The sequence below is a fragment of the Siphateles boraxobius genome, unplaced genomic scaffold, assembly GCF_051911475.1.
Source record: "Siphateles boraxobius isolate OS27281-9 unplaced genomic scaffold, OSU_SipBor_1 66, whole genome shotgun sequence".
In the NCBI taxonomy this organism is placed as follows: domain Eukaryota; kingdom Metazoa; phylum Chordata; class Actinopteri; order Cypriniformes; family Leuciscidae; genus Siphateles; species Siphateles boraxobius.
The window spans coordinates 15,012,066-15,036,735 of NW_027509193.1; the positions used below are offsets into that span (position 1 = coordinate 15,012,066).

At 41.6% G+C, this 24,670-nt stretch overlaps 1 protein-coding gene across 2 annotated transcripts in view; it reads left to right on the forward strand.

Moving 5' to 3' along the window:
• The window catches only part of emp2 (epithelial membrane protein 2), a 46,891-nt gene extending 23,099 nt beyond the window's left edge, over positions 1–23,792 (forward strand). For both annotated transcript variants that reach the window (XM_077212492.1, XM_077212491.1), the window contains exons 2-5: positions 19,918–20,032; positions 21,086–21,182; positions 21,274–21,414; positions 22,488–23,792. In XM_077212492.1, the coding sequence (XP_077068607.1) occupies positions 19,955–20,032; positions 21,086–21,182; positions 21,274–21,414; positions 22,488–22,657 (486 nt within the window). In that variant the 5' untranslated portion in view covers positions 19,918–19,954 and the 3' untranslated portion in view covers positions 22,658–23,792. The remainder of the gene's footprint in view (positions 1–19,917; positions 20,033–21,085; positions 21,183–21,273; positions 21,415–22,487) is intronic.
• Positions 23,793–24,670: the final 878 nt, after the last annotated feature.

Here is a 24,670-nt window from a genome sequence, read left to right on the forward strand (position 1 = left end):
CTACTCCTTTACATGGTGATTTCATGCTCAAATGAAACTAACACCACATGATTCTGAACTTTAATTGAAGGGAAACTTTAATGGACTGGGAGATGTTTTCAAACTCTATTACTGCTTCAGCAAAACTATAACAAAGAATTTCAAATAGTTTCATCTTGCCATGAACTACTATTGTGAGGATTTGGTAGATAGTATCAGATTATTGGAGAGTTCTCTGGAAAATAATGCGGTGAAATGAGAGAGAAAAAATTAAGCAGTCCTCTAAAGATGTTTCTATTGACTTGAGGCTTTGTAATCTTTTTTTGTTTTCACCAATTACAGAAAGAAAAACACTGAAACTCATTCCCCTCCAGTGATAGGTTGAATCCAGGGTCACTGTTTTGTCACTGACAAAGTGTCTTGGAAAATGTGTGAATCATAAAACCAGTCTGAGTCTTTGAGTCTGGGATGTTATGATGTGTTTGCATGTTTTTGGGATTGAGACAATGAGTTGCACATGTGTTGCTGTGAATTTTGGTAGCCAAGTGTGCATAGGGGTGACATTTCTGAAGCTTAAAGACACGTTAGCATATGAAAAACTCTGTCAGAAAGGGCATTTTATAGAATTTGGAGAATCAAAGGGAGGGTGCCTGCATGATTAAAGCAGTAATGTTCATGTTAATGACAATAATCAATAGTCTATACTTAAACCTATAATATGTTTCTAAGGAAACACTAAAATCAATGTCAATTCAATCTGTATTTTGAGATGGCTAATATTGTGAAAAAAAATGACATAGTAATAGAGTAATAGTGAATATTTCTTATTAATACTGTGCTGTTTCTTAGATTTCAATGTGTTTTCAGACTCCTGGATAATGTAGCATCAGTTTTTCAGTGTGTGTCACACTTTTGTTCAAAAGTTTAGGGTCAGTAAGATTTATTTGGAAAGAAATTAATACTTTTATTTGGCGAGGATGCATTAAATTGATCATGACTATTTCAAATAAATGGTGTTCTTTTGACCTTTTTATTCAAGAACCCTGAACATGTCATAGTTTCCACAAACATTAAGCAGGACAACTGTTTTCTACATTGATAATAATAATAAATGTTTCTTGAGCAGCAAATCAGCATATTAGAATATTAGACACTGAAGACTGGAGAAATGATGCTGAAAATTCAGCTTTGACATCACAGTAATGGTTTACATTTTAAAATATATTTAAAATATTATAATACACACTTAAGATTTAAAACCTGCTGCTTTAAGTGAAGCAACAAGTAGCTCTGTGGGAGTAACAAGAGTCCTCTCTTCATCCCTGCTGAAAGATCAAAGGAGCTACTGAGAATCTGGACAGTGTGTAAATGCATCAATCATGGACGTCCTGAATCTCAGCGAGAGAGGTTTTCTGGATGTAGCCGCTGGGTTTCGGCAGTGTGTCTTTTGACAGACCCATGTGGGAGCCGTTACTCACGCTGGCGGCGTGTCATCATTGGAATGCGATGTGAAAACACAGCCTGCGGCACCTGAGTGCCATTGCTCTGCGGTAGAGCCACAGAAATGAAGATGAAAGCCTATCAGCTCCCAGTGCAGACTTTCAACCCAGCAGGCCACGCCGAGAGCCTAACAGGACCCAACCGTGTGTGAATGAGGCTCCTCCTGAGATCAGCTGCAACAGGAACACATGTGCCTTGCCAAAATACACTCCTTTTACAAAATGAGGAATCCCTTGTGCCAAAACTGCCCGGTGTTGAAATATCAGTGGAGAACCTCAGGGTTGTTTATAGAGACCTTAAGGCTTCGTAAAAGTTGCGTTCACACTGTACATAATTTTTGCTGGGAGTTTGTTTTGCTTTTTCCTTTCCTTTTTTGTGTGTGTCCAAAAGTACTTGTGGGTGGGGCTTAAAATGCTTTATAGACGATACCCAAAACCAAGCTTTGTTTGTTCAGTACATTTAACCCTAATTTCAGGCAGCCTTCCAAAGGCAGCAATTCTGGCTTTTGTGTTTTCTCCAAAAATAAGCCTTGTGTTCCCATTATATTTCACCAGCTTCAGTGGTGCTGCAGGGGTTGAACAGTATGGAAAAGATAATCAGAGATGTCAGTAACAGATATGATTCTTGGTGTGTGTTCAGAGCTGCATAATTTCAATTTCTGCGACATGTGTAAGGTGTAGTTGTTAATTTGAGGAGATATTTCTATCTGAACTGACTCAAAAATCTGTTTGTTTTAAGCGTGGTTTGGTGTAGTAAATTTGATTCAGGCATATTGAATAAGATGTTTGAGTTAAACCAGAATAAAAACAGATATTAAGGTCAGCATGAAATGGAATATTATTGTGAACAATAGATTAATGCATATCATTTTTTAACATTTTAAACAAAAGGTCATAACTGTATCTGTCATAGTCCAGATCTCTCCAATAATTTTTACTGCTTTAGCCCCTGCCCTTTCTCAAAATCGACTGAAATCTCATATTCAGCTCTGCCTCTATCCAATCAACAAACGATACATAGGACAAAGTCCCCGCTCTACATTTTTGTCTACTTGCTATATGTTTTAATTAGGAAAACTTTAAGACATGTCACATGACATTTTAGGTTAACTGGCAAAACATATTTACATACTATTATGGCTTTGAATTATGTCATAAAATTAGTAGGGGTGGGGAAAAATTATTCACCAATGCATTGTAATCCTTCCTCAAATGATTCTGAATTTGATTGATTAAAATGATTTAAAATATGTTTTAATCAGAAATGTTCATTATTATTAAATCTGTTATAAATAACAGTTCACCCAAACATGACAATTCTGTCATCTTTTATTCACCCTCATGTCGTTCCAAACCCTGTGTGTCTCTCTTTCTTCTGAACAAAAAGAAGACATTTAAATTTTTTTTTTTAATTATTCAGTGAAAGTCAATGAAGTCCAATGTTGTTTGGACCCCAGTGTTATTTATAGTATCTTCTTTTATATTCCACTGAAAAAAAGTAATACATGTTTGGAACAACATGAGGGTGAGTAAATGATGACAGAATTTTCATTTTTCACTCTATGTAAGCTGTCCACACCGTACACAAAACAACCATTGCAAATCCATTTGTCCTAGCATTGAATTATGTCAGAAATAGAATGGGGCATCAGTTTACTGTCGGGAATTTGTCATGTCACTTTGTGCCATGCTGTATGTAGACAGCATCACAGATTATTTGAGTTATAATTTATTTTTTTCACGCCTCTCGCTTCTGGTGTAGACATGGTGTTACACGCCCAAGATTTAACATTATATGGTAAAAAGTGTGATGTAGAATATAATTTTAAAAAGGGAAAGTATGGTGCCCAGCCCAGTATTCTGCATCACGTGAATGAAGTGACACAGACCAGTCAAAGATGTGTGGCAGAGGTCTGTTTGTTTCCTTGATCCTTGTAGCGATTTACAACACATACCCCAGATTACATATTTTAGCTACAGATTACCCCAAGATGCCACTGAAAATATACTGTACGGCAGAATGTGTGAAAATGCTTATTTTGATGTTTTGATGTGTGAACTGCAGCCAACGAATGTTACAAAAGGCCTCTTAGGAAATAAGTTAGTAAGGACCAAGCAGGCACATTTCAGCTGCTTGCTCTTAATTTGAACTTTATTGAGCAAGAACAGGGCTGTGTTTAATTTACAACTGTATTTTAAAACAAACGCCTGTCCCTGATATGATAAACATGTGCCTCAGTGGAAATGACTCTGTGAGAATGCATTGATCTTAATTAAACCATTGTTTATATTTCTTTAAGAAAGCCTAGCACTTGCCTGAGAGATGAAGATGTTGTTTATCCATGGCTGTTAACCTTCACTGTTTCAGAGAACAGTTCTTATTAGCCCCTTTCCTTTTATCCTGGCAGTGAAGGACGTCTGAAATGAAAGGCGTGTACGGGTTGACTCCACACTAAACTCCTCATCATTTCTGCCCGTTTCTGATCCATTGCACGTTTTTCTTCCTTTTAACCTGCATTCTTTCAGATCTCGAAGGGTGAGTTGGTCTCAGGAGTATGAAACAACCCATGAATGCTTTGTTACTGTACCCTTTGGGACAACATTTGAAACCGCCGGCCATGTCAACCGAGACACTAAAACATTCCTCCTGAAATCCCTTGTTTACTTTGAGGTTTTCCCTCTTGCTCAACGTTAGGATCAGGTTAGGTCAAACTGGGTGGTAGTGTTCTCTGCAGTTCACATTTGCATGCTTTTCTCATCATTAATGGATTTATTTAACAACTGTTGGAATATCTGGACTTCATGAGCACAATATTTGCAACAGACATAATTCATAAAACACTTAATCCTTTGGATTTCAGTTTCACTCAAAAATTTGTTTCATGAGCAGAGTTAGGGATGTCTGGCTGCGTCATGTTGCTGAGGAACATTCCTTTCCCTGAGTTCACTCTGCTTCTGTTTAAATACTGTAGGAGATACAATGACGCACAATGAAATTGGAGTAATTGTTGGGTCGTATGTGCGGTAACTGCTGCCTTTGACATCACATCTCAGGATAGTCAGTTATAAAGGTAACATTTGTTTTAATCCATTGACCTATGTGCATAACTCCGATTCAACTGCAAATATAATGTAAAAACTATATTTTGAAATTAATTTTATAAATATATTAAAATAAATATATTCAATAAAATATTTTGTTTGTTGTTAAACATGATTTTTTTTTCATAACGCATTGTTAAAAGATTGTTAAAACGAAAGAGTAATAGCATAATAATCAGAAAATATATAAAAATCAAATATAATATTTTACTGGTTTCTAATCAATTTATGTATCAGCCTCCTTAAATGGACCATCACTGTTTGCTTATAAACAGCCAATCAGCGTTCACATCACTTTCAAAAGTAATTTGTCACATGGTATTTACTGCTTAAAAGGTTATGTGGTCCCATGAGGACCGCAAAATATGCCAATATGAAAATAAAGTGAAACTATGTTGCACTTAAAGGGGTCGTTCTCCCAAAAATTATAAATCTGTCATCATTTACTCACCCTCATGTCATTTCAATTTTTTTTGTAAAAAAATGTGAAAGTAATTGAGGTCTGTTGTTTTTCAGACCACATTTGACTTTCATTTTGTAGAAATATTCTTGGAATATTAAGGTTTGGAACAACATGAGGATGAGTAAATGGTGATATAATTTGTATCTATCCCTTTAAGACAAGTACATAATAATTGAAGCAGGTCTGTTGATATTTTTACTGAAATGATTCCCAAATGAATCAAAATTTAATCAAATCAGAATTAAAACAAATCTGTTAATCAGTGCTGATATTCTAGTCATACCGTAATTTACATGCCCGGGATTAAATCCATAAAGCTTTGCTGGGTGGCATTGAAGCTTTCCTTCTCATCTCAATCATTTGTTCCATGACTGCAGTTTCTGTTTTAAGCAGTGGCCGACTTGGAAGCTTGCTGGAGACTGCGGCTTTTATGAAAAAATTACATTAAAAGTGAAACTCAAGTCAGCGTTTTCCACCAAGCTTAGGGGAAATGATCAGGGACTTCTTAGTGTCTACACACACACACACACACACACACACACACACACACACATGCACGCACACACGCACGTAGGCAGACAGAAAGAAGTCGACATGGCTTATCTGATACCTTAAAATGCTGACTCCAATTAATTTACTAATGATGGTTTGTAAGAGCTCTGGAAACCTCAAGGCAGGATCGTACATTGAACGTACAAACTGAAACTCCACGGCCAGTTTCCAAGACAAACGTTCATAGGTTTTCATGTCTCAGCCTATATAAACTTTAACGGGGCTTCAGCCCCCCAACTCTGATTTGAGGCTGAACTAAAAGCTGGAATTTTTCTCTCTCTTTGTCTTGTGAAGCTGTGGTACAGATGTCTGTGATTTGTGATTTGACTTTAGCCTGACTGATTGGTCTAATGTAGAGAACTGACAAATTTATTCATTAAATTGGTTAGCCACACTCAAAGCCACACGAGCTGTTTAGAATGCACTTATGTAATCACTGTTGTTGCAGTTCTGTTCCCACATGTTTCATATATATATATATATATATATATATATATATATATATATATATATATATATAGAGAGAGAGAGAGAGAGAGAGAGAGAGAGAGAGAGAGAGAGAGAGAGAGAGAGAGAGAGAGAGAGAGAGAGAGAGAGAGAGAGAGAGAGAGAGAGAGAGAGAGAGAGAGAGAGAGAGAGAGAGAGAGAGAGAGAGAGAGAGAGAGAGAGAGAGAGAGAGAGAGAGAGAGAGAGAGAGAGAGAGAGAGAGAGAGAGAGAGAGAGAGAGAGAGAGAGAGAGAGAGAGAGAGAGAGAGAGAGAGAGAGAGAGAGAGAGAGAGAGAGAGAGAGAGAGAGAGAGAGAGAGAGAGAGAGAGAGAGAGAGAGAGAGAGAGAGAGAGAGAGAGAGAGAGAGAGAGAGAGAGAGAGAGAGAGAGAGAGAGAGAGAGAGAGAGAGAGAGAGAGAGAGAGAGAGAGAGAGAGAGAGAGAGAGAGAGAGACATAATCCAGATTCATCATTTAAAGGAATATTCTGGCTTCAGACCAGTGATATTTTTTGTATTATTTAAATACTATTGTAGTTTTTTTTATTTATATTTTGGATTTTTTTATATTTTCATTTGAACTTTTTTAGTCCTTTTATTATTATATATTTCTTTTAAATATTATTATTTAGGTTTAATTTATTTCAATTTAAATTTAGTTCAGTTTAAGTTTTTATTTATTTACCATCTAGCAATTTTATTGCTTAATTAACAAAAATTATCCGTTTTAGATTTAGTTTTTGTTAACGATATATGAAGGATATTTTTAAAAGCAGAAAATTGAAGCTTATTATATATGTTATGAATACTGTCCGTGTTTCCCTTTCTTTGTGTTTTTGGTTTAGTCCTGTTTTTTGTTTCCCGCTCCTCGTTTCTTGTTTAGTAGTTCCCGTTAACTCTATTAGGCCCTGTCCCAAATGGCGCACTTCATGCGGACTTTGGTCTCGTGGACTTAAGGCCTCATTATGCTTCTGCGTCAACTCCACGGCGTAGCTACGCCGTCACTCCTACGGCGTCGTGGCTGTTTTATGGTTCTGCGTCAGGTTGCTTGCATCGCGGTGCATCTGACCAATCACAGCCCTTGGGGTCTGCGTCGCCTCGGCGCGTAGTTACAATTTTTTCGAGGTGCACGTCGAGCTACAGCGGAGGGGTTGGAGAGGGGTTTGTGGCGACGCAGAGGGGTCTGCGGGGGTACGCCGTCGATTCGACGCAGAAGCATAAAACAGGCTTTAAATTGCGCGTGCTCGCCGAGTCTACGAGTCCGTAGGCCGTCCCATTTAGCATTTTAACGCTCTGAAGTGTGCTCAGCAGCGCCCCCTTTGTACCCATAGATGCAGGCTCCACACACTTTAACTACCCAGGAATCCTTGCGAAATGCCAATCAGAAAACGGATGGGAGGAGATTTCGCTCATGGACTGTTAACATGGCTTTATGATATAGGCGTACATTTTACCAGTTGTTACTTACAGTTTATACAAACAGTATCGACCAGTGGTTGATATCTCAAACATAATAATAGCGTGTTAAATAATACGATCGCATTCTGATTACATAAATAGAACCGAATGTCATGGCTTTACTGAGTCATATAAACGTAGTTTGAATATTGAAACCTATACATTTTTCTTAAACTCATTTACATTTTAATTTTGTGTTAAAATTGAATATTATGTATTATTATGTACAACTGTATTGATCATTTACATAACCATTACATCTATTATAATGCAGGTGGCATATACAACTATAGAACTGTAAAAGCAGGCTGTGTAGTTCACATGGACATAAGATTTGGGAAAATAAAATAAATCCTGTTGTCGATGCTAAAGACTGTAATTTTAATTTTAATGATATTTGTGATATTTTTCTAATAAAGGGACTGATGAGATGACCTTTAAGTTTATTCAGCTTCGACGTCTGAGCTGAGACCTTCTTCCTGTTTCCGGCGTGACGATCGAGTCTGTCCCAAAAATACCTCTCAATGTGCCCTCGTGGACTCGCGCTAAGGGCCCTATAGGTCTGCACTACATGACGTCACCGAAGTGTGGACTCTGAGGAAGTCCACAAGTCCGGAGTGTGCCATTTGGGACAGGGCCATAGTCTCCCCAGGTGTTTCTCATTGACCACGCCCCCTTGTTATCCTGTTTAGATCGTTTGCCCCTGTATTTAAGCCCTGTGTTTCAGTCCATCTCTGTGAGTTCTTGCGTCTGTGTGTTGTGTGTGTATCTCTGTGATGTTGTTCTCTTGATGTTGGTCGTGCTTTCCCAGAGTCCTGTTCCTAGCCTGAGTCTTTGTCAAGTTTAGAGTTTGTTTAAAGGGCACCTATTATGCCCCTTTTTACAAGATGTAATATTGGTCTCGGGTGTCCCCAGAATGTATTTGTGAAGTTTAGGCACAAAATACCCCACAGTTAATTTATTATAACCATTTGTAAATGTCATTTTTGGGGCCTGTTTTAAAAAGAGCTGTTTTGGTGTGTACCACCTTAAATGTAAATGAGCTGCATATCCCCGCCCTGCCTTTGGATGAGGGCGTAACTTGCATACCTATGGCACTAAACAGTCGGTAGAAGCAGAATGGCTGAGAGTGAGAGACCCGCTGTTTTGTATGGCATTCAGCCGTACATGTTTGAATCGGAATCAGACCCAGATGATGAAGAGACTCCGGCAGAAGAAACAAAAATGAGAATGGACCAGGACATCTCGGAGTGTTTATTTGATACATTTATGTACTTATAGAGTTGTAATCGCGTCCCCTTTGCAATTATGGCTGTGCAATACACACACAGACACACACAAACTGTGATAACGTTGGCGCAATTTTTTGAAACTACAAACACAAATACTGTGATAACGTTTGCTATGTACAAACGAAATTACATTTATGCGAGGGACCTGTTGTGTCATGTTTACATTACTTGTCGTACAGGTGCTTATGTGGCATATGTTGTTGAATTGGCTGACATCGACTGAAATTACTATTTGCTCAAAATCATAAAATACACTTACTTCTACTGGAGGTGACGTTGGATCGCGAACAGTAGGCAACGATCCACACTTGGGATTAACTTTGAAGCAAGACCTGCAACAGAACACTTATGTTTCTTAGGAGACATGTTCGCCAAGGCAGCACAAATCGTCAGAACACCGGCTGTCGTTGAAACAATGGAGGATTGTGTACAGATCACCGAGGGCGGGGTCTATGCCAAAACCATAGTGTCAATCAAACCACTCGGTGGGGCTTGCGCAATTCTACGTCACATTGCACCGAATCTTAGAACAGCTCGTTCTGAGACAGTGCTTATGATTTATTGAGACTGTAAAAAACGTACTCGGTTACTAACGTAACCTCGGTTCTCTCTAGAGAGGGAACGAGTACTGCGTAATATCTTACGCTACGGGGAAAACCTCTTTTCCACGAGATATTGAAGCCAAAAATTATCCTTAATTTTGAATTAATGTAAAACGCTGTGCAGCAGCATGCAGACATAGGCAAGACGGCTTGCGCGCCTAATGGCTGCCCTGCGGCAACAGCAGCAGCCTATCGAGAGAGGCTCTGCGTGACACATATCCAATGGGGGCATTTCGCGCTCATTTCGTCAAGTCCAATGCAAAGTCACAATGCAAAACGCCGTGCGTACTGGGATCCGACACCAAAGTCTCAAGGGCAGTAGCCCGGGGCTCATATAGTGCATAATCACCATAGACTCACAGAGAGTCGGAGAAGAGAGGCTGCAAGCATCATTCCCCATGAAATAGCATCCTATAGGAGCTAGTTATGTTAACAGTGTTTCACACAGACAGGGTGAACGTGTTCAGCCTGAACTGGGTAATAGTACGGGTTATTCAACACCCATGGAGCTGTTTTATCGCTAAGTGAGCGATGCACAAGCGAAACTCAGCATCTGGGCCGGCACAGCGGGGCAGATAGCACTGAATTCTATACCGACAGAAGCTTGGCCTGTAAGGCGGGAACCTCTAGGTTGTAAGACCATATAAATGTAGAAGGCGAGGCCCAGCCCGCGGCCGTACAGATATCGGTAACCCCACAATACCACGTCCAAGATGAGGCCACACCTCTCGTGGAGTGCACTCTGACACCCAAAGGACACTGCAGGCCCTTAGAAGTGTAAGCCAGTGCTATGGCGTCGACTATCCATCTGGATAGGCTCTGTTTTGATGCGGCCAGTCCCTTGGGAGCGTCCGCCAAACAAAACGAATAGCTGCTCTGTCTGTCTGAAGACCGACGAGCGGGACACATAAGCTCTCAGTGTCCTGACAGGGCAGAGGAGACTCGCATCCTTCTCCTCATCACGAACCGGGAGGGCGCACAGGGAAATAAATAGGGCCCTGAACGGTGTGTTGAGGGATGTGGGCACGTACCCGTGCCTTGGTTTGAGTATGACTTTTGAGCCATTAGGCCCAAACTCCATGCAAGACGCGCTTACCGAAAGTGCTTGCAAGTCCCCTACGCGCTTCACTGAAGCGAGAGCCATAAGGAATGCCGTTTTGAGAGACAGATGTTTCATGTCTGACAAATGGATTGGCTCGAATGGGGCACCTTTCATGGCTTCCAAAACCGAAGAAAGGTCCCACACAGGGACGGAGGGGGGTCTGGGAGGATTAAGCCTCCGAGCTCCCCTGAGGAATCGCACGACCAGGTCGTTTTTCCCCAGTGACTGGCCAGACGTCGGTTTTGCAAACGCCGCTATGGCCGCCACGTATACTTTGAGCGTGGATGAGGTTCTGCCCTTATCCAGCAGCTCCTGAAGGAAGTAGAGCACTTCCGTAACCCCGCAGTCTGTGGGTGAAAAGTCCTGAGCTTGACACCAGGCAGAGAACACAGACCACTTTGAGGAATAGAGCCATCTACTAGATGGGGCTCTAGCCTGCGTGATTGTATTTAACAGTCCCTCTGGGAGGTTAGCGGGTACCCGTTGATGGCCCATGCATGTAGGGACCATAATTCCGGGCGAGGATGCCAAATCGAGCCCTTTGCCTGAGAGAGGAGGTCTCTCCTCATCGGTATCGGCCACGGGGCAGTGCTGGTCCGCCGCATTAGGACTGGGAACCAATTCTGGTTTGTCCAGAGCGGAGCCATGAGTAGCACTGGGCATCCGTTTTCCCTGATTCGTTCCAGCACTTGAGGCTGGAGCAAGACGGGGGGGAAAAGCATAGAGGGGGCAGCGGGGCCATACATGGGCCAGCGCATCCCTGCTCTTGGAGAAAAAGTTCGGACAATGATCGCTTTCTTGGGACGCGAACAGGTCCACCTGCGCTCTGCCGAATGTCTCCCACAGCAGTTTGATCGTCTGCAGGTGCCGCGACCATTCCCCTGCTGGGACATTGTTTCTGGACAAACGGTCTGTTCCCAGATTCAGGCGACCAGGCACATACGCTGCTTCAGTGAAAGCAGGTTGTGCTGAGCCCAGACCAGGAGTCGTTCCGTCAGCCTGTAAAGGTTTCGGGACCTGACGCCACCCTGGTGATTTATGTATGCCACCACTGACATGTTGTCCGACCGGACTAAGACGTGGCGGCCTTTTATCTGGGGACAAAGCGCCATAGCACGTTGTCGACTGCCAGCATTTCTAGACAGTTTATGCGTAGGAGCTTTTCCCGTTCTGACCACTGGCCGAAGAACGGTCTGCCCTCGAGCAGCGCTCCCCATCCCGAGGTGGAGGCGTCCCTGGACACCACCGTCACACTCGAGGGAGTCCCCAGACTCACGCCTGACTGATACCAGTCGGCTATTTTCCAAGGTTCCAGAGCCGAAACGCATTTCATGTCGACCCTGAGGCGAAACAGACCAGAGGTCCATGCCCGGGGTGGAACTCGCACATTCAGCCATAACTGCAGTGGGCGTATGCAAAGGAGGCCCAGCTGGAGTACTGAAGATGCCGAGGCCATGAGGCCCAGCATTTTCTGAAACCTTTTGAACAGGACTATAGAGCCGCGGCGAAAGGATTTCGCGGCGCGCTGAATGTCCAGTTCTCACTCTGGCGACAGACGTGCTGTCATAGACAGCGAGTCCCGCACTGTTCCCAGAAAAGAGATTTTCTGGCTGGGAAACAGCGAACTCTTCGCCCAATTGACTGTGAGACCCAGATTCTCGAGATGCTCGAGTAATGTGGTTCTGTGTTTTATGAGCTCTGAATGTGATCGAGCTAGAATCAGCCAATCCTCCAAGTAGTTCAAAACTCGCATGCCCTGAAGTCTCAGGGGGGCGAGGGCCGCGTCCATGCACTTCGGAAATAGTCCGAACGGTAGGACTGTGTATTGATATGCCTGGCCCTCGAAGGCGAATCTCAAGAATCGCCTGAAATGTGACGCTATTTGTATTTGGAAATAGACGTTTTTCAGATCTATTGACATAAACCAGTCTCCATGGCGCACTTGCGCGAGGATTTTCCTGGTTGTCAGCATTCTGAACTGGCAGAATGAGCACTCTGTTCAGCTGTCGCAGATCTAGAATGGGTCTGAGACCCCTGTCTTTTTTCGGTACCAGAAAATATCTGCTGTCGAGCGAACTGTAGCCAATAGCCTCCTTTTAGAGTGTTCAACACCCATTCTGATACCCCGGGAAGCTTTTCCCACGCATCTGCGTGAATAGCTAGGGGTAGAATGAAATCCGGGCTCTGGCCGCGACATAGCGGCGGCTGCAGAGCTTCGGTGTGCTGAGACATAAACACTGTGTTTATAGTGTGCGAGGCGGGAGGCGCGCCGATCACGGCGGGCAGCCTGGTCGCGCTCGAATTCTCTATGACCGGTTGTAGAGAGAGAGCGAGCAGGACAAACCCCGTGAGGTTGAGCGTGTCTGTGAAGGAATGTGGGCGCGGGGCGGCGGGCACATTCACTGCACTGAGAACACCGTCGGCTTGTGCTGACCGAATGTGTGTCGGTTTCGTTTTTACAGAAAACGAGGGACACGCATCGTGTAGTGTTTGTGGGCACTGTGTCGTGGGCACATTCACTACATTTTTGCACAATCGACATGAGTCGATTTTATTTGTGCTAGCCCTGAACTGTGGCGGGCTGTGTCTGTGTGTGGGAATGGGCACTGAGACATTGGCATTCTTACAACACTCATAACACCATCGGCCGTGGCCGGAAAACCAGAAAATACACTCTTTTGGGATTTATCTGGGTCGCCGTAAAAATGGCATTTGTGTGCAGGCAAGCGGGCTGTGGTGCCGGCTTGTTTACTGCGAAATACACTGGAACAGTCACATTGTTTGGAACTGAACGAGCGAGAAGTTTCGGTGGAGTCTGGCCGCGGCGAGACTTAAACACCGTGGGTCTTAGCTGACTGTATGAGTGTTGGTTTCGTTTTACAGAAAACGTGGCACATGCAGTGTGTAGTGTTTGTGGGCACTGGGTTGTGGGCACATTCGCTACATTTTTGCACAATCGACATGAGTCGATTTTTATTTGTGCTAGCCCTGAACTGTGGCGGGCTGTGTCTGTTTGTGGGAATGGGCACTGAGACGTGGGCATTCTTACAACACTCATAACACCATCGGCCGTGGCCGGAATACCAGACAATACACTCTTTTGGGATTTATCTGGGTTGCCGTAAAAATGGCATTTGTGTGCAGGCAAGCGGGCTGTGGTGCCGGCTTGTTTACTGCGAAATACACTGGAACAGTCACATTGTTTGGAACTGAACGAGCGAGAAGTTTCGGTGGAGTCTGGCCGCGGCGAGACTTAAACACCGTGGGTCTTAGCTGACTGTATGAGTGTTGGTTTCGTTTTACAGAAAACATGGCACATGCAGTGTGTAGTGTTTGTGGGCACTGGGTTGTGGGTACATTCGCTACATTTAATGCACAATGACATGAGTCGATCTCATTTGTGCGAGCCCTGCACTGTATTTGTGTGTAGAAATGAACACTGGGCTGTGGGCATTTTTATTACACTCATAACACCATCGGCTGTGGCCGGAATACCAGAAAATACACTGCTTATATGATTTTTCTGGGTCGCCGTGGAAAAGGCATTTTTGTGCAGGCAAGCGGGCCATGGTACCGGCTTGTTTACTGCAAAATACACTGGAACAGTCGCATTTTCTTGGAACTGAACGAGCGAAAAGTTTCGGTGCAAGTCTGGCCGTGGCGAGACAAAATTTTATCTGCTGCGAGACCTGGGTTCGAACACGGGTCTCCCGTGCGAAGGCTTTGGGTTTCGCCATGGGGGGAAACGACAAAAGCATAAAATAGCTCGAGCAGATAAGAGATTGCATCACAGTTTGTGTGTGTTGGCGTTTGTTTGCAGGCGTGCATGTTATACAACAGGCTCATTGCTGCAATATTGACATTTTCAGCCGGTCAAACTAAGAGGAGCTGAGAAATGTTTGAGAAATGGAGATTGGTCTGGCCTCGGCGGGACCAAAACACACTCTTTCCTCATTTCGCCGGTGACGCATGTCCACGGGGGGCGGGGTAGCTTTCTTGTAACGTAAAGAAAGCTAGCCGCGCAGCGGTTTTGATGCTGGCCCGTTTCCCTGACGACTCGCGGGCAGAGGGGGGAAGGTCCACAGAGCTCGCCCAGTCCTCACTGTCCGACGCCAGGATAGAGCAGCTGGCCTTCTCTACAGATGCAGCTATCTCGTCATCATTAACGCCAGAAGCGGCGACGAGCGGCGGCCGTTGTCCGTCAGCAAGCGACTCGAGTGAAGCTGGTGAAGCTGGCGGGCGAACCGGCGAGCTACCACGGGCTGGAGAAGGCTTGGGGCTGTTTCGTCGACCTCAATGGCGGAAGCGGCGGCAGACGGCGGCCGCTGTCCGTCGGTGAGGGACTCGAGCGATGCCGGCGAAGCTGGCGGGCGAACCGGCGAGCTACAGCGGGCTGAAGTGCAGGCTCTGAGAATAATGCCAGGCGAGTCCTCAGAGTCACCATCGGCAGTAGCTCACAGTGAGGGCATCCGCCGTCGACGAGAGCGAGAGCCGCATGATCCTCACCCAGGCAGGAAACACAGATGACATGGCGATCCTCTTCACTGAGTTTGGCTCGGCACGAGCCGCAGGATCTATGCATCTTGAAAAAGACGCAGCTCTTTTAGGAGCGGGGAGAGACAGTGAAAAAATGTGTGTCGCAGCGGCGAACACACACACACACACACTTGCAGAAAAGGATATAACGCCGGAAAGCATAGCAGGTTAAAGGCGGCGATGCCAGCGACTTCAGACTCAAGGCTCGTCCCGCTGTGTGCTTTTTCTCAGACGGCGTGGCTTCTCACTCCGGATCCAGGTGATGCTTCGCTGAAGAGATGAAAATCAGTTGTACCAGCCTAATCGAGCTATGTTTATAGGGCGAGACCAGGCCCTTTCTAGGGGGGACGTTACGAAATGGGCGTGAAATGCCCCCATTGGATATGTGTCACGCAGAGCCTCTCTCGATAGGCTGCTGCTGATGCCGCAGGGCAGCCAATAGGCGCGCAAGCCGTCTTGCCTATGTCTGCACGCTGCTGCACAGCGTTTAACATTAATTCAAAATTACGGATAATTTTTGGCTTCAATATCTCGTGGAAAAGAGGTTTTCCCCATAGTGTAAGATATTACGCAGTACAAGAGATACTCTCGTAAGAGAACCCACTGGGTGGATTTTTATCATTCTAGGGTGGTTTTGCTCACACACTGCCAACACACATTTATGTTCAAACACCATGTAAAAGTGAATTTTGCATAATAGGTGCCCCTTAATAAAGTGTGTTCTGCAAGTGGATCCTGCCTCCTTGCTTCAACCACCATCGTTACAATATAATAGTACTTACATTAATTGTTCTGTTAAGACCTGTGCATTATTTGAGCTGTAAAGCGGTTTAAAGGGATAGTTCGGCCAAAAATGATATTTAACCCATGCATTACTCACCCTAAAGCCGTTCGAGATGCATATGTCAATCTTGTTTCAGACGAACACATTTTCAGTTATTTTAGAAAATGTCTTAGACCCTTCAGTGGATATAATGTGAAGCAATGGGGTCCACCTCCTTCAAGTCCCAAAATGTGCATACATCCTTCACAAAAGTAATCCATCCGGCTCCAGGGGGATAAACGAAGGCCTTCTGAAGGTAATCTGTGCGGTTTTGTCGTAAAAATATACATATTTAAAACTTTATAAATTAAAATATCTGACTTCTGGCAATGATCGACGCGCGTTCACGGGTGATGGAAGTCGGCGTACGAGGTAGGACGTAGCGTAGGATCCGTCGTGACGTAGAACGAACGCGCCTGCGCAGCCAGAGAGCAGAGCAAAACAGTTTTGAATCATGGGTAAATTCGCTAACCAGGAAAAAGGTGGATAGAACAACTTAGTTTGAATAAACGAGCAGACAGTGATCAGCTACTTGCTCAACGTTTATTTAAAATTAACAGCAAGACAACTGGAAGTGAATGTGCTTTCCATTAAATAAATCACAGACAGTAAACAAAACCTTAACAAAAAAAACTTTGCAATTTAGACGCGCAAACTGGGTGCCGGTGGTGTGAGACGAACGGCTTGGGCAGATTCGGCTTGAAGTCGTTCATCCTCGGATGCGGCGCCGCGCTTGCTGTTACAAAATACCCGTGCACACAGGCAAGCGAAATGGGGTCTTGCCGGTCTTGCGCACCGAACGCATGATTTTTGCCCCGGGCACCTTCGTGCTCGTGCGTACGCGTCGAGTATAAACAAGGCTTTACTCCGTGTCAGCGCGCGCTCTGATCGGTAAAGCGGCACAGACCTCTCCTGAATCATCTCCAGCAGTAGCAGCCTCCGAAGCACCACTAACTCCGCCTCCGTTTCCCTCGTAAGCTGATATTACCATTTAAACATTCTCTATGATAAATGTTTGTGAAAAATAGAGTTCTAATGACGGTGTTCAACTATAACCGTCACACATAGTTCCACAGCGGCATCCATCTTTGTAAATGTAAAAAATCTGCTTCACCGTCGCTGTGGTGTCGTCATCGTGTAAAGCCCGCCCCAACGTTTCTGATTGGTGCCGCGATTTCGATGGATTGGAAATGGACTTCAATGAGCTCTTTGCCAGGCCTACTTGCAGAGCAAATCTAAATTTGCCGGAAGTGGAACTTGGTTTTCCCAGGCTAGGAATTTTCCTCCTCAATTTCGCACCATTCAGAGCTACTGTGACATAAACAACAAACCACTAGTTCTCTGTGTGTTAAATGCCACATTTGTGCCAACATAGATTTCAACAAATTAACAGGAGCCTCCCAGCAGCTCTCGGAAATGCAGGGATTCTAACCAATTGATACAGTGTCTGCTGAAAAATACATAGAGAAATAGCCTTAATATGTTTATTAAGTTATTTAATGCTATTGTATATATACATTTTTAATATTTTAAAGTTTTGATGAAATTTAATATTTTAAAGTTGTGATACCGGTATTTTTTTCCATATTGTGATGTGCATCCAAGTGCGGATTATCGTAAAAGAGAAAATGCAGGGCGGTAATTTGAAAGCGACACCCCCATCCCCAGGACTATATTTTCCCCCCCAGGAACTCAAATTTAATTTCCCACACCCCTGGCGATTGGGCTAGTTTTGGCCGTGATTGGGCAGGTTTTGAATAGCAATTGGGCTGGTTTTGTAAGCAAACCTGGAAACCCTGAGGCAGATGAATGTGAGCTTGCAGGGGCAGAGTCTTGAACTAAATGATTGGAGAAGTCCAGTATACATCACCAAAAAGAAGTCTGACCATTTTACCGGAAGGTTATTACATTTTGATTAAACATTATGAGCAGGGTCGGTGATTGGTCCCACAAAATCGGCAGGGCAGTGGCATAAGGTGTACAAAATTTTACAAAAATAGAAAAATTTAGAAAAACCACCATGTGTTTTATCTGTACTACTTTTATGATAATTGCTGTGTCTTTAACTTGATAATTTTCATCTTAATGTCTTCAAAAAAGGTGTTAAAAATTGTCATACAGTTTGCACTATTGCCATTTGCAACACATTTGCTAGTTGAAATCACAGATTTTTGGACAGCATTTTTTGAGATTCCTCTTCCTCTGGCTCCTCCCATTCCAAGCCTCTACGCCACTCAGTACAACACAGGAAGGTAACTGCAGAGAAAATGAGGAACATGTGTGGACCGAGACCATGATACACTACTATTTAATGAGACCAGCCTCCCACTTTACACTCTACAGAGACAGACAGCTAAGGTGCAGCCTGGGGGGATGAAGGCCTCCATGAGGATTTCCACTACAGGCTCTGAATAAATGACCAACATGCTCCGTCTTTATTAAAGCCTACGCTTAATTCGGTTCCCAGTACCTTCCCTGACCTAACAAGAAAGTTAAAAAAGAAGTGATTTTTCAGGCTTGTGATTGTAGAGACTGCGCTGAGAAACTTGAACTAGATGAGTGTCATCCTGTATCCTAACACATTGTGTCTCCCTTGTGACCTGAGGCTGGCTTCCTGTTAGCCGACTCAGGTCACTTTTATCATGACCGTGTTGGATGAATCTCTGTGGCTTGGGTATGAGCTGTAATTCGGTATGTTTTTTTTTTTTTTGCTTTCTTCAAGCTGGGCCTTAATTCTTAATTCGAAAACCATTTTCCCGCCTAAACTCTGCATTGCTGAAATGCCACACCCTGTATCCCACATCCCTTCTTAAAGGGACAGTTCACCCACAAATGAACACTCTGCCATTATATGCATGTTGTTTCAAACCTGTATGACTTTCTATCTTGCACACCAAAAAAATTTTGCAGAACGTCTGGGTTCTTTTCTACACGGTGAAATTGAATTGTGACTCGTCAAACTCCAAAAAGGACAGAGGAGTAAAACAGCATAAAAGCTTAATAAAAGTAGTCCATGTGACCTTGTGACATTCAGCTATATTTCTCCTTTTGTGTTTTATGACTTTCTATCATGAATAAGAGAAAGTCATAACAGAATCCATCCATCCATCCATTCACCCATCATCCATTGTTGATGTAAAGAGAGTTCACCACATACTGTATGGTTTTGCGAAAGCGATCTAGGCATGTGTTTCACAGCCTTAGTGCTGAGGTGATTTTGTCCTTTTTTATTGTATCCTCAAGTAGTGAGCTTTAAAGCACTTCAGTGCAAAAAATGGGTTTCTCACCCCCAGTAAACTTACACCCACTATTCAAGGTGAAAGGGGAAAAAAGCCATTCATAAATGGCTCGAAGCGTCTGTGGTGCAGGCTGAGATGTATAGGCTGTCTGTATGTGGCCGTACTGCAGTGAATCATGGGAAGCTAAATTAGCAGCCAACTCCAAGGCTCACATGTGTGACGTAGGCAGAAGCTGACTGCATTTTTCAGCAAAACCCATGTGAAGTTTTGAACTTAGCTTCTATCTACTTGAACAGGGAAGGACTGAAATCTCAATAAAATAGGACAACTGGTATATATGTAGCTTCTTAATCTCAAATCATGCTAATAACAGTTTATTAATAATATATAATGGTTTGACTCTGTATTGTTTATTTATTTATTTATTTTGCTGTTAAACATTACTGCAAGGTCTAGTAAGTGTGAAAAACAAAATTAGGTAATTAATCAAATTAATAATTTTAAAAATAATCTTTGTCCATTAATTTCCTGTCATTGGTGTTCATTGTTCTAAAGTAGTATTTTTAAAATACAAATAGTCGTGGAAAAGTACTTCCAAGGTCAAATTTCAGAGTAAAAAGAGGCTGTTCATGTGGACACATGGTGATTTTCCCACCAAATCTAGAGAATCACTGTTTACACTATTATTGCTCAAATTACAGTTCCAGTTCTCAGTTTCAGCTCTCATGAGTGTCTGTGTATTCATTCAACAGGATGTTTAATATTCATGTATCTTACTTTTTTTATAGATTCTCCTGCTTTTGATTTTCTGTTACATCATCAGCCATGTTGATTATTTTGGCCGCCATCATCCTCTTCCACATCACCTCCGCAATACTACTCTTCATAGCAACCATCAGAAATGTAAGTTGATTCATCTTTTGTATTTTTTAATTAATCTGCTCTTACTGCTCATTGTTAGCATTAGGGATTTCAGCAAAAAAATCCCAGCAAAACTCTCAGAATTAAACTTTGGTGTTTAAGTCATCCAGCACCTGATAAGGTTATTTCTGATATACCTCAAAAGGTACAGTGTGCTGTAATTTTTCTAAGCAACCAAACTAAGATTTTCTGCTTTAAATAAATAAATACAAAACTTTTTGGAGCATGTTTAGGCTTCATCAGTTGTTAAGATGTTTATTTTATTTAATATTTTTTTATTGTGAAACATCAAGAAGTTAAAATGGCATAATTTTGCTAGTTGTGTGTGTGTGTACATGTTTATATTACATAGTGGGGACCAAATGTTCCCACAAGCCTAAGGATAGTCAAACCTGAAATCACCTATATTGTGGGAACCAGCCAGCGGGAAATGGAGGGAAATGGATTAATAAAATTGTTTTTTTTGAAAATGTAAAAATCTAAAAAGAGTTAGGGGTAGGGGTAGTGTAAGGGCAGAGTTTGTACAGTATAAAAACCACTATGTCTGGAGAGTCCCCACAAAGATAGTCAAACCGTGTGTGTGTGTGTGTGTGTGTGTGTGTGTGTGTGTGTGTGTGTGTGTGTGTGTGTGTGTGTGTGTGTGTGTGTGTGTGTGGTGAGTGTGTGCATGTGTGTGTGGTGTGTGTGTGTGTGCATGTATGAATGTATGTGTATAAAGAAGTCTCATATGCTCACCAGGGTTGCATTTATTTGATCAAAAATACAATAAAATATTGCAAAATATTATTACAAATCAAAAGAACTGTTTTCTATTTGAATATATTTCAAAATGTAATTTATTTCTGTTATGACAATGCTGATTTTTTAGCATGTAGCTAAATAAATGCAGCCTTGGCAAGCACAAGAGACTTCATTCATAAACATAAAAAGATTTTAATGTTTCCAAACTTTTGATTGGTACATATTGTTTATTTTATATTATATTATATAAAGTAAGACTAAAACAAAACCATTCTCCATTCTTTTAACTTCTAGGTATGGTGGGTTTCAAACAAATGCCTCCTAGATCTCTGGTATTACTGCAACACCACAGACTGTTATGATATACCAAACAGTGCAACCTCTGATGCAGGTAGGCCTAAATTATCTTAAAATATAAAATTTGAACCAGTATTTATTTATTTTATATGAACCTTGTGTCATGTTCTATTCTTTTTTATCAGCCTATCTTCAGACTGTCCAGGCCACCATGATACTGGCCACTATCTTTTGCTGTGTGGGTTTCTTTGTCTTCATCCTTCAGCTCTTCCGTCTGAAGCAGGGGGAAAGATTTGTCTTTACGGCCATCATCCAGCTCTTGTCCGGTGAGTTCATGCCCACAATATATATTCTAAATAATCTTTATCAGCACATTTGCGATTTCTCAGTTATTGCCTATGTACTATGCAAGTCAGCTGGTCATTACACAAGTCAAGAGCGGTCTTGAATCACCTTGAAGTGGGTGATTTTGTGACTAAACAATTATTTGACAGTCACTTTTTTTCTAGTCTGTAATTTGCCCGAATTTTGAAAATGTTTGGTCCCCACTTTATAACTCAATGAAACACCTTGATTGTATAGTCTTAAAATTTCACAATATCCCTTGTTTAAATAATTAAAGGCATATGCAAATAAAAAGGGCATTAGTGTGCTGAAGCTTGGAGTTATAGTAAGGGGCTTTACATTTCAGAAAGCAGTTGACCAATACCAACACACTGGTCTAGCCGACCAATCAAGCCCTCCTTCGGAAGGAGGGGCTTTATAGAGACAGGAACTAAATATAGCGTTACTGACAGACTGGGTAGAGAGGTGCTGCAATAAAGTAAAATATGTGAAATATAATGTTTTTTGAACATTCAAGCATGAAAACCTGTCCTAGTTGGACCACCCCCCAAAAAATCAAGACTTTGTAAAAGAGCATAATATGTCTTTTATAAGTATCTTTAACTACTATGAAGTACTAACATTCAAATTAATCATGTGATACAATACATTTATTGTATACATACAGATTGTACTGTACTTGTATTTTAAAAATACCTGCATGTGAATACAGCTATACTTAATTTGTATAATTAATAACCTATAACCACATTATTGACCCTTACCACCAAACCTGTGCCTTACCTTACCCGTATCCCACCTCAATAGCAGCAAAAGTGTTTTGCAATACAATATGAACACATAAGTATGCCTACCTAACAGTTGTTTTTGAAAATACATAGTACTGTAGTTAAAGACACCTAACACAAAGAGTGAGTAATGTTGGCATCGGTTTTATTGTTTGTTGAATGTTGAATAATGTATCTGCCTCATAACAGCCTGTGAAGCTGATATGGCAGGCAACTGAAATGCAACCAACCAACTGTAAATTGCCTCTTTTTTTTTACTTCCACAGCCTTCTGTGTGATGACCAGTGCGTCCATCTACACAGCAGAGCACTTAAACTTCAAAGGTGATGATTTTCAGAATGGAGAGTATGGGTACGCCTTCGTAGTCGCCTGGGTCGCCTTCCCCATTACATTTCTGAGCGGCTTGATGTATCTTGTACTAAGAAAACGCAAATAAAGCACAACGCACCACCTCGCTAGCTGCCAACAGCTACAGTCTTAGCCAAGAGACTTTATTTGTAATGATACTTGTTTTTATATGTAGATTAAATACTTGCCAACTTGTAATATTAATCTCTGCATACTGGAAACCTAATTCGATTTTATTCACAGTAGCCTATGGCACTTTTCTTTTAAAAACTTTGTGTATAATTTAGTTCTACCTGCCCAGTAAAATAAAAACAGTGCTGTGATTTAGAGTTAAAATAGGGAGTGGAAAAAGACATGAGTGAGAGATATAATAGGACATATTTATAACATGGAACCACTATGGGCTCGACCTGTATTCATACTCAATCCATGGAGTGAAATTGGCCTTACATGTAACACTTAGTGTGTTGTAAGTAACATGCTATAGTGTGATGTTTCCTGGTCATTATATGTGCTTGGGGGAAAAGTAACTAAAAACAACAAAATCTGAAATATTGTGCTGGCAGTTTGCTAAGCACTATATCATACTTGAAGCTGAACAAATTGTCAATATTAGTAACACGATATGTTCTCGTGTATAGTTTTTTTTGTAAAATAGTTTTTTAGTTTTCTAATTATATTGCATGTTTTTATTTGTTTGCAGCATTTCATTTGAAATCATTATTAACATAAGTACAGATCTGTAGTCCTTTAGGCATTGTGTTTGATTTGGGCACTTGGGATCTATGTAATATTCATGCAAATAATCTGAAGATGATGGTGTGGGTGAAGCACACCAATGGGTTCAGTTTTCCTGTCTTGTATGTAATCTTTTCATCCTCCAATCTGCTATGGACTAAAAAGCATTTAGCTAAAATTATTTAGGCGAAAGTGAAGTTACGCTGTATTTATTATGACTAACTGCATTGTTGCTGTTCATATTTTTTTTGTAATGAAGTATTATATCAACAGGCCTGAACATTTTTGTTTAATGCTCACATTTCAGAAGGTTTTAATGAATATTAGTGAAGGCTTTTGTAATTGGAATGAAACCACAATGGCAGCTTTGTTTTTTTAAACGTCTGCTGACTTGTTCAGGTCTGTTCTGTTTCTGGAGACTGATCCCCACCAAGGGCTCAATATTGTTCATTTTTTAATCAAATAAATGTATTTTACATTCAAAACCGTTTGAGACTCTTTCTGTTTTGGTGTACAGCAGAATACTGCCGGGTCATTCTCAAAATATGGTGACAAATATGATTCAAGACAGTTTAGTCATGAAAAATATGCGTCAAAAAAAACAGGCAAAATGATAGTAAAAACATTTATTACATAAATATTAGGTTTTAGAATAAAGGATTTTCAGAGTAAAGCATTTTATTCTGAAACCTGACATTTTATGTAATAATAGAAATGGTTTGACTAAAAAAAAAGTATGCAGAAGTGCCTGAAAAAAAATCTCCTGTTCCAAAATCCTGCTTTTAAATGTGTCACGATGTCGCTACAAATTAAAAGGTGATCGGGCTTTTTCTGTCGCTGGGCCTAAGCTTTGGAATGCTCTTCCTTATCATGTGAGGTCTGCTCCTTCATTGGATATTTTTAAATCTACTCTGAAAACACACTTTTATTCTTTAGCTTTTGGAAACTTGTAATTGTTTTTATAGTGTAGTCCTGCTATGCACTATGTACAGCACTTTGGATCAATTTGTATTGTGTTAAATGTGCTTTATAAATAAAGGTTGTTGTTGTATTCGTCTGGTGCAAATGTCACAAATGACTTTTTCAGTTTTTTATATTTTACTCATTTTGCTTCTCCAGGTTAAGCATTAAACTAAGGTCTAAAAGTAATTAAATAATTTAATAAGAACATTTAATGCCATTCAATTTTAGAATACAAATTGTTGTGGAAAAATACTTCCGAGATATTACCCGTTTTCAAAACATGAAGTTCATTTTTTCGATTTAGATGTCAGTGGTGCAACATTGTTTGATGTTTGCGTGAAAGACTAATCTGGAAAAATACATTTCTGTAGATGAATGATTGTATTGATTTTAGTCGGAC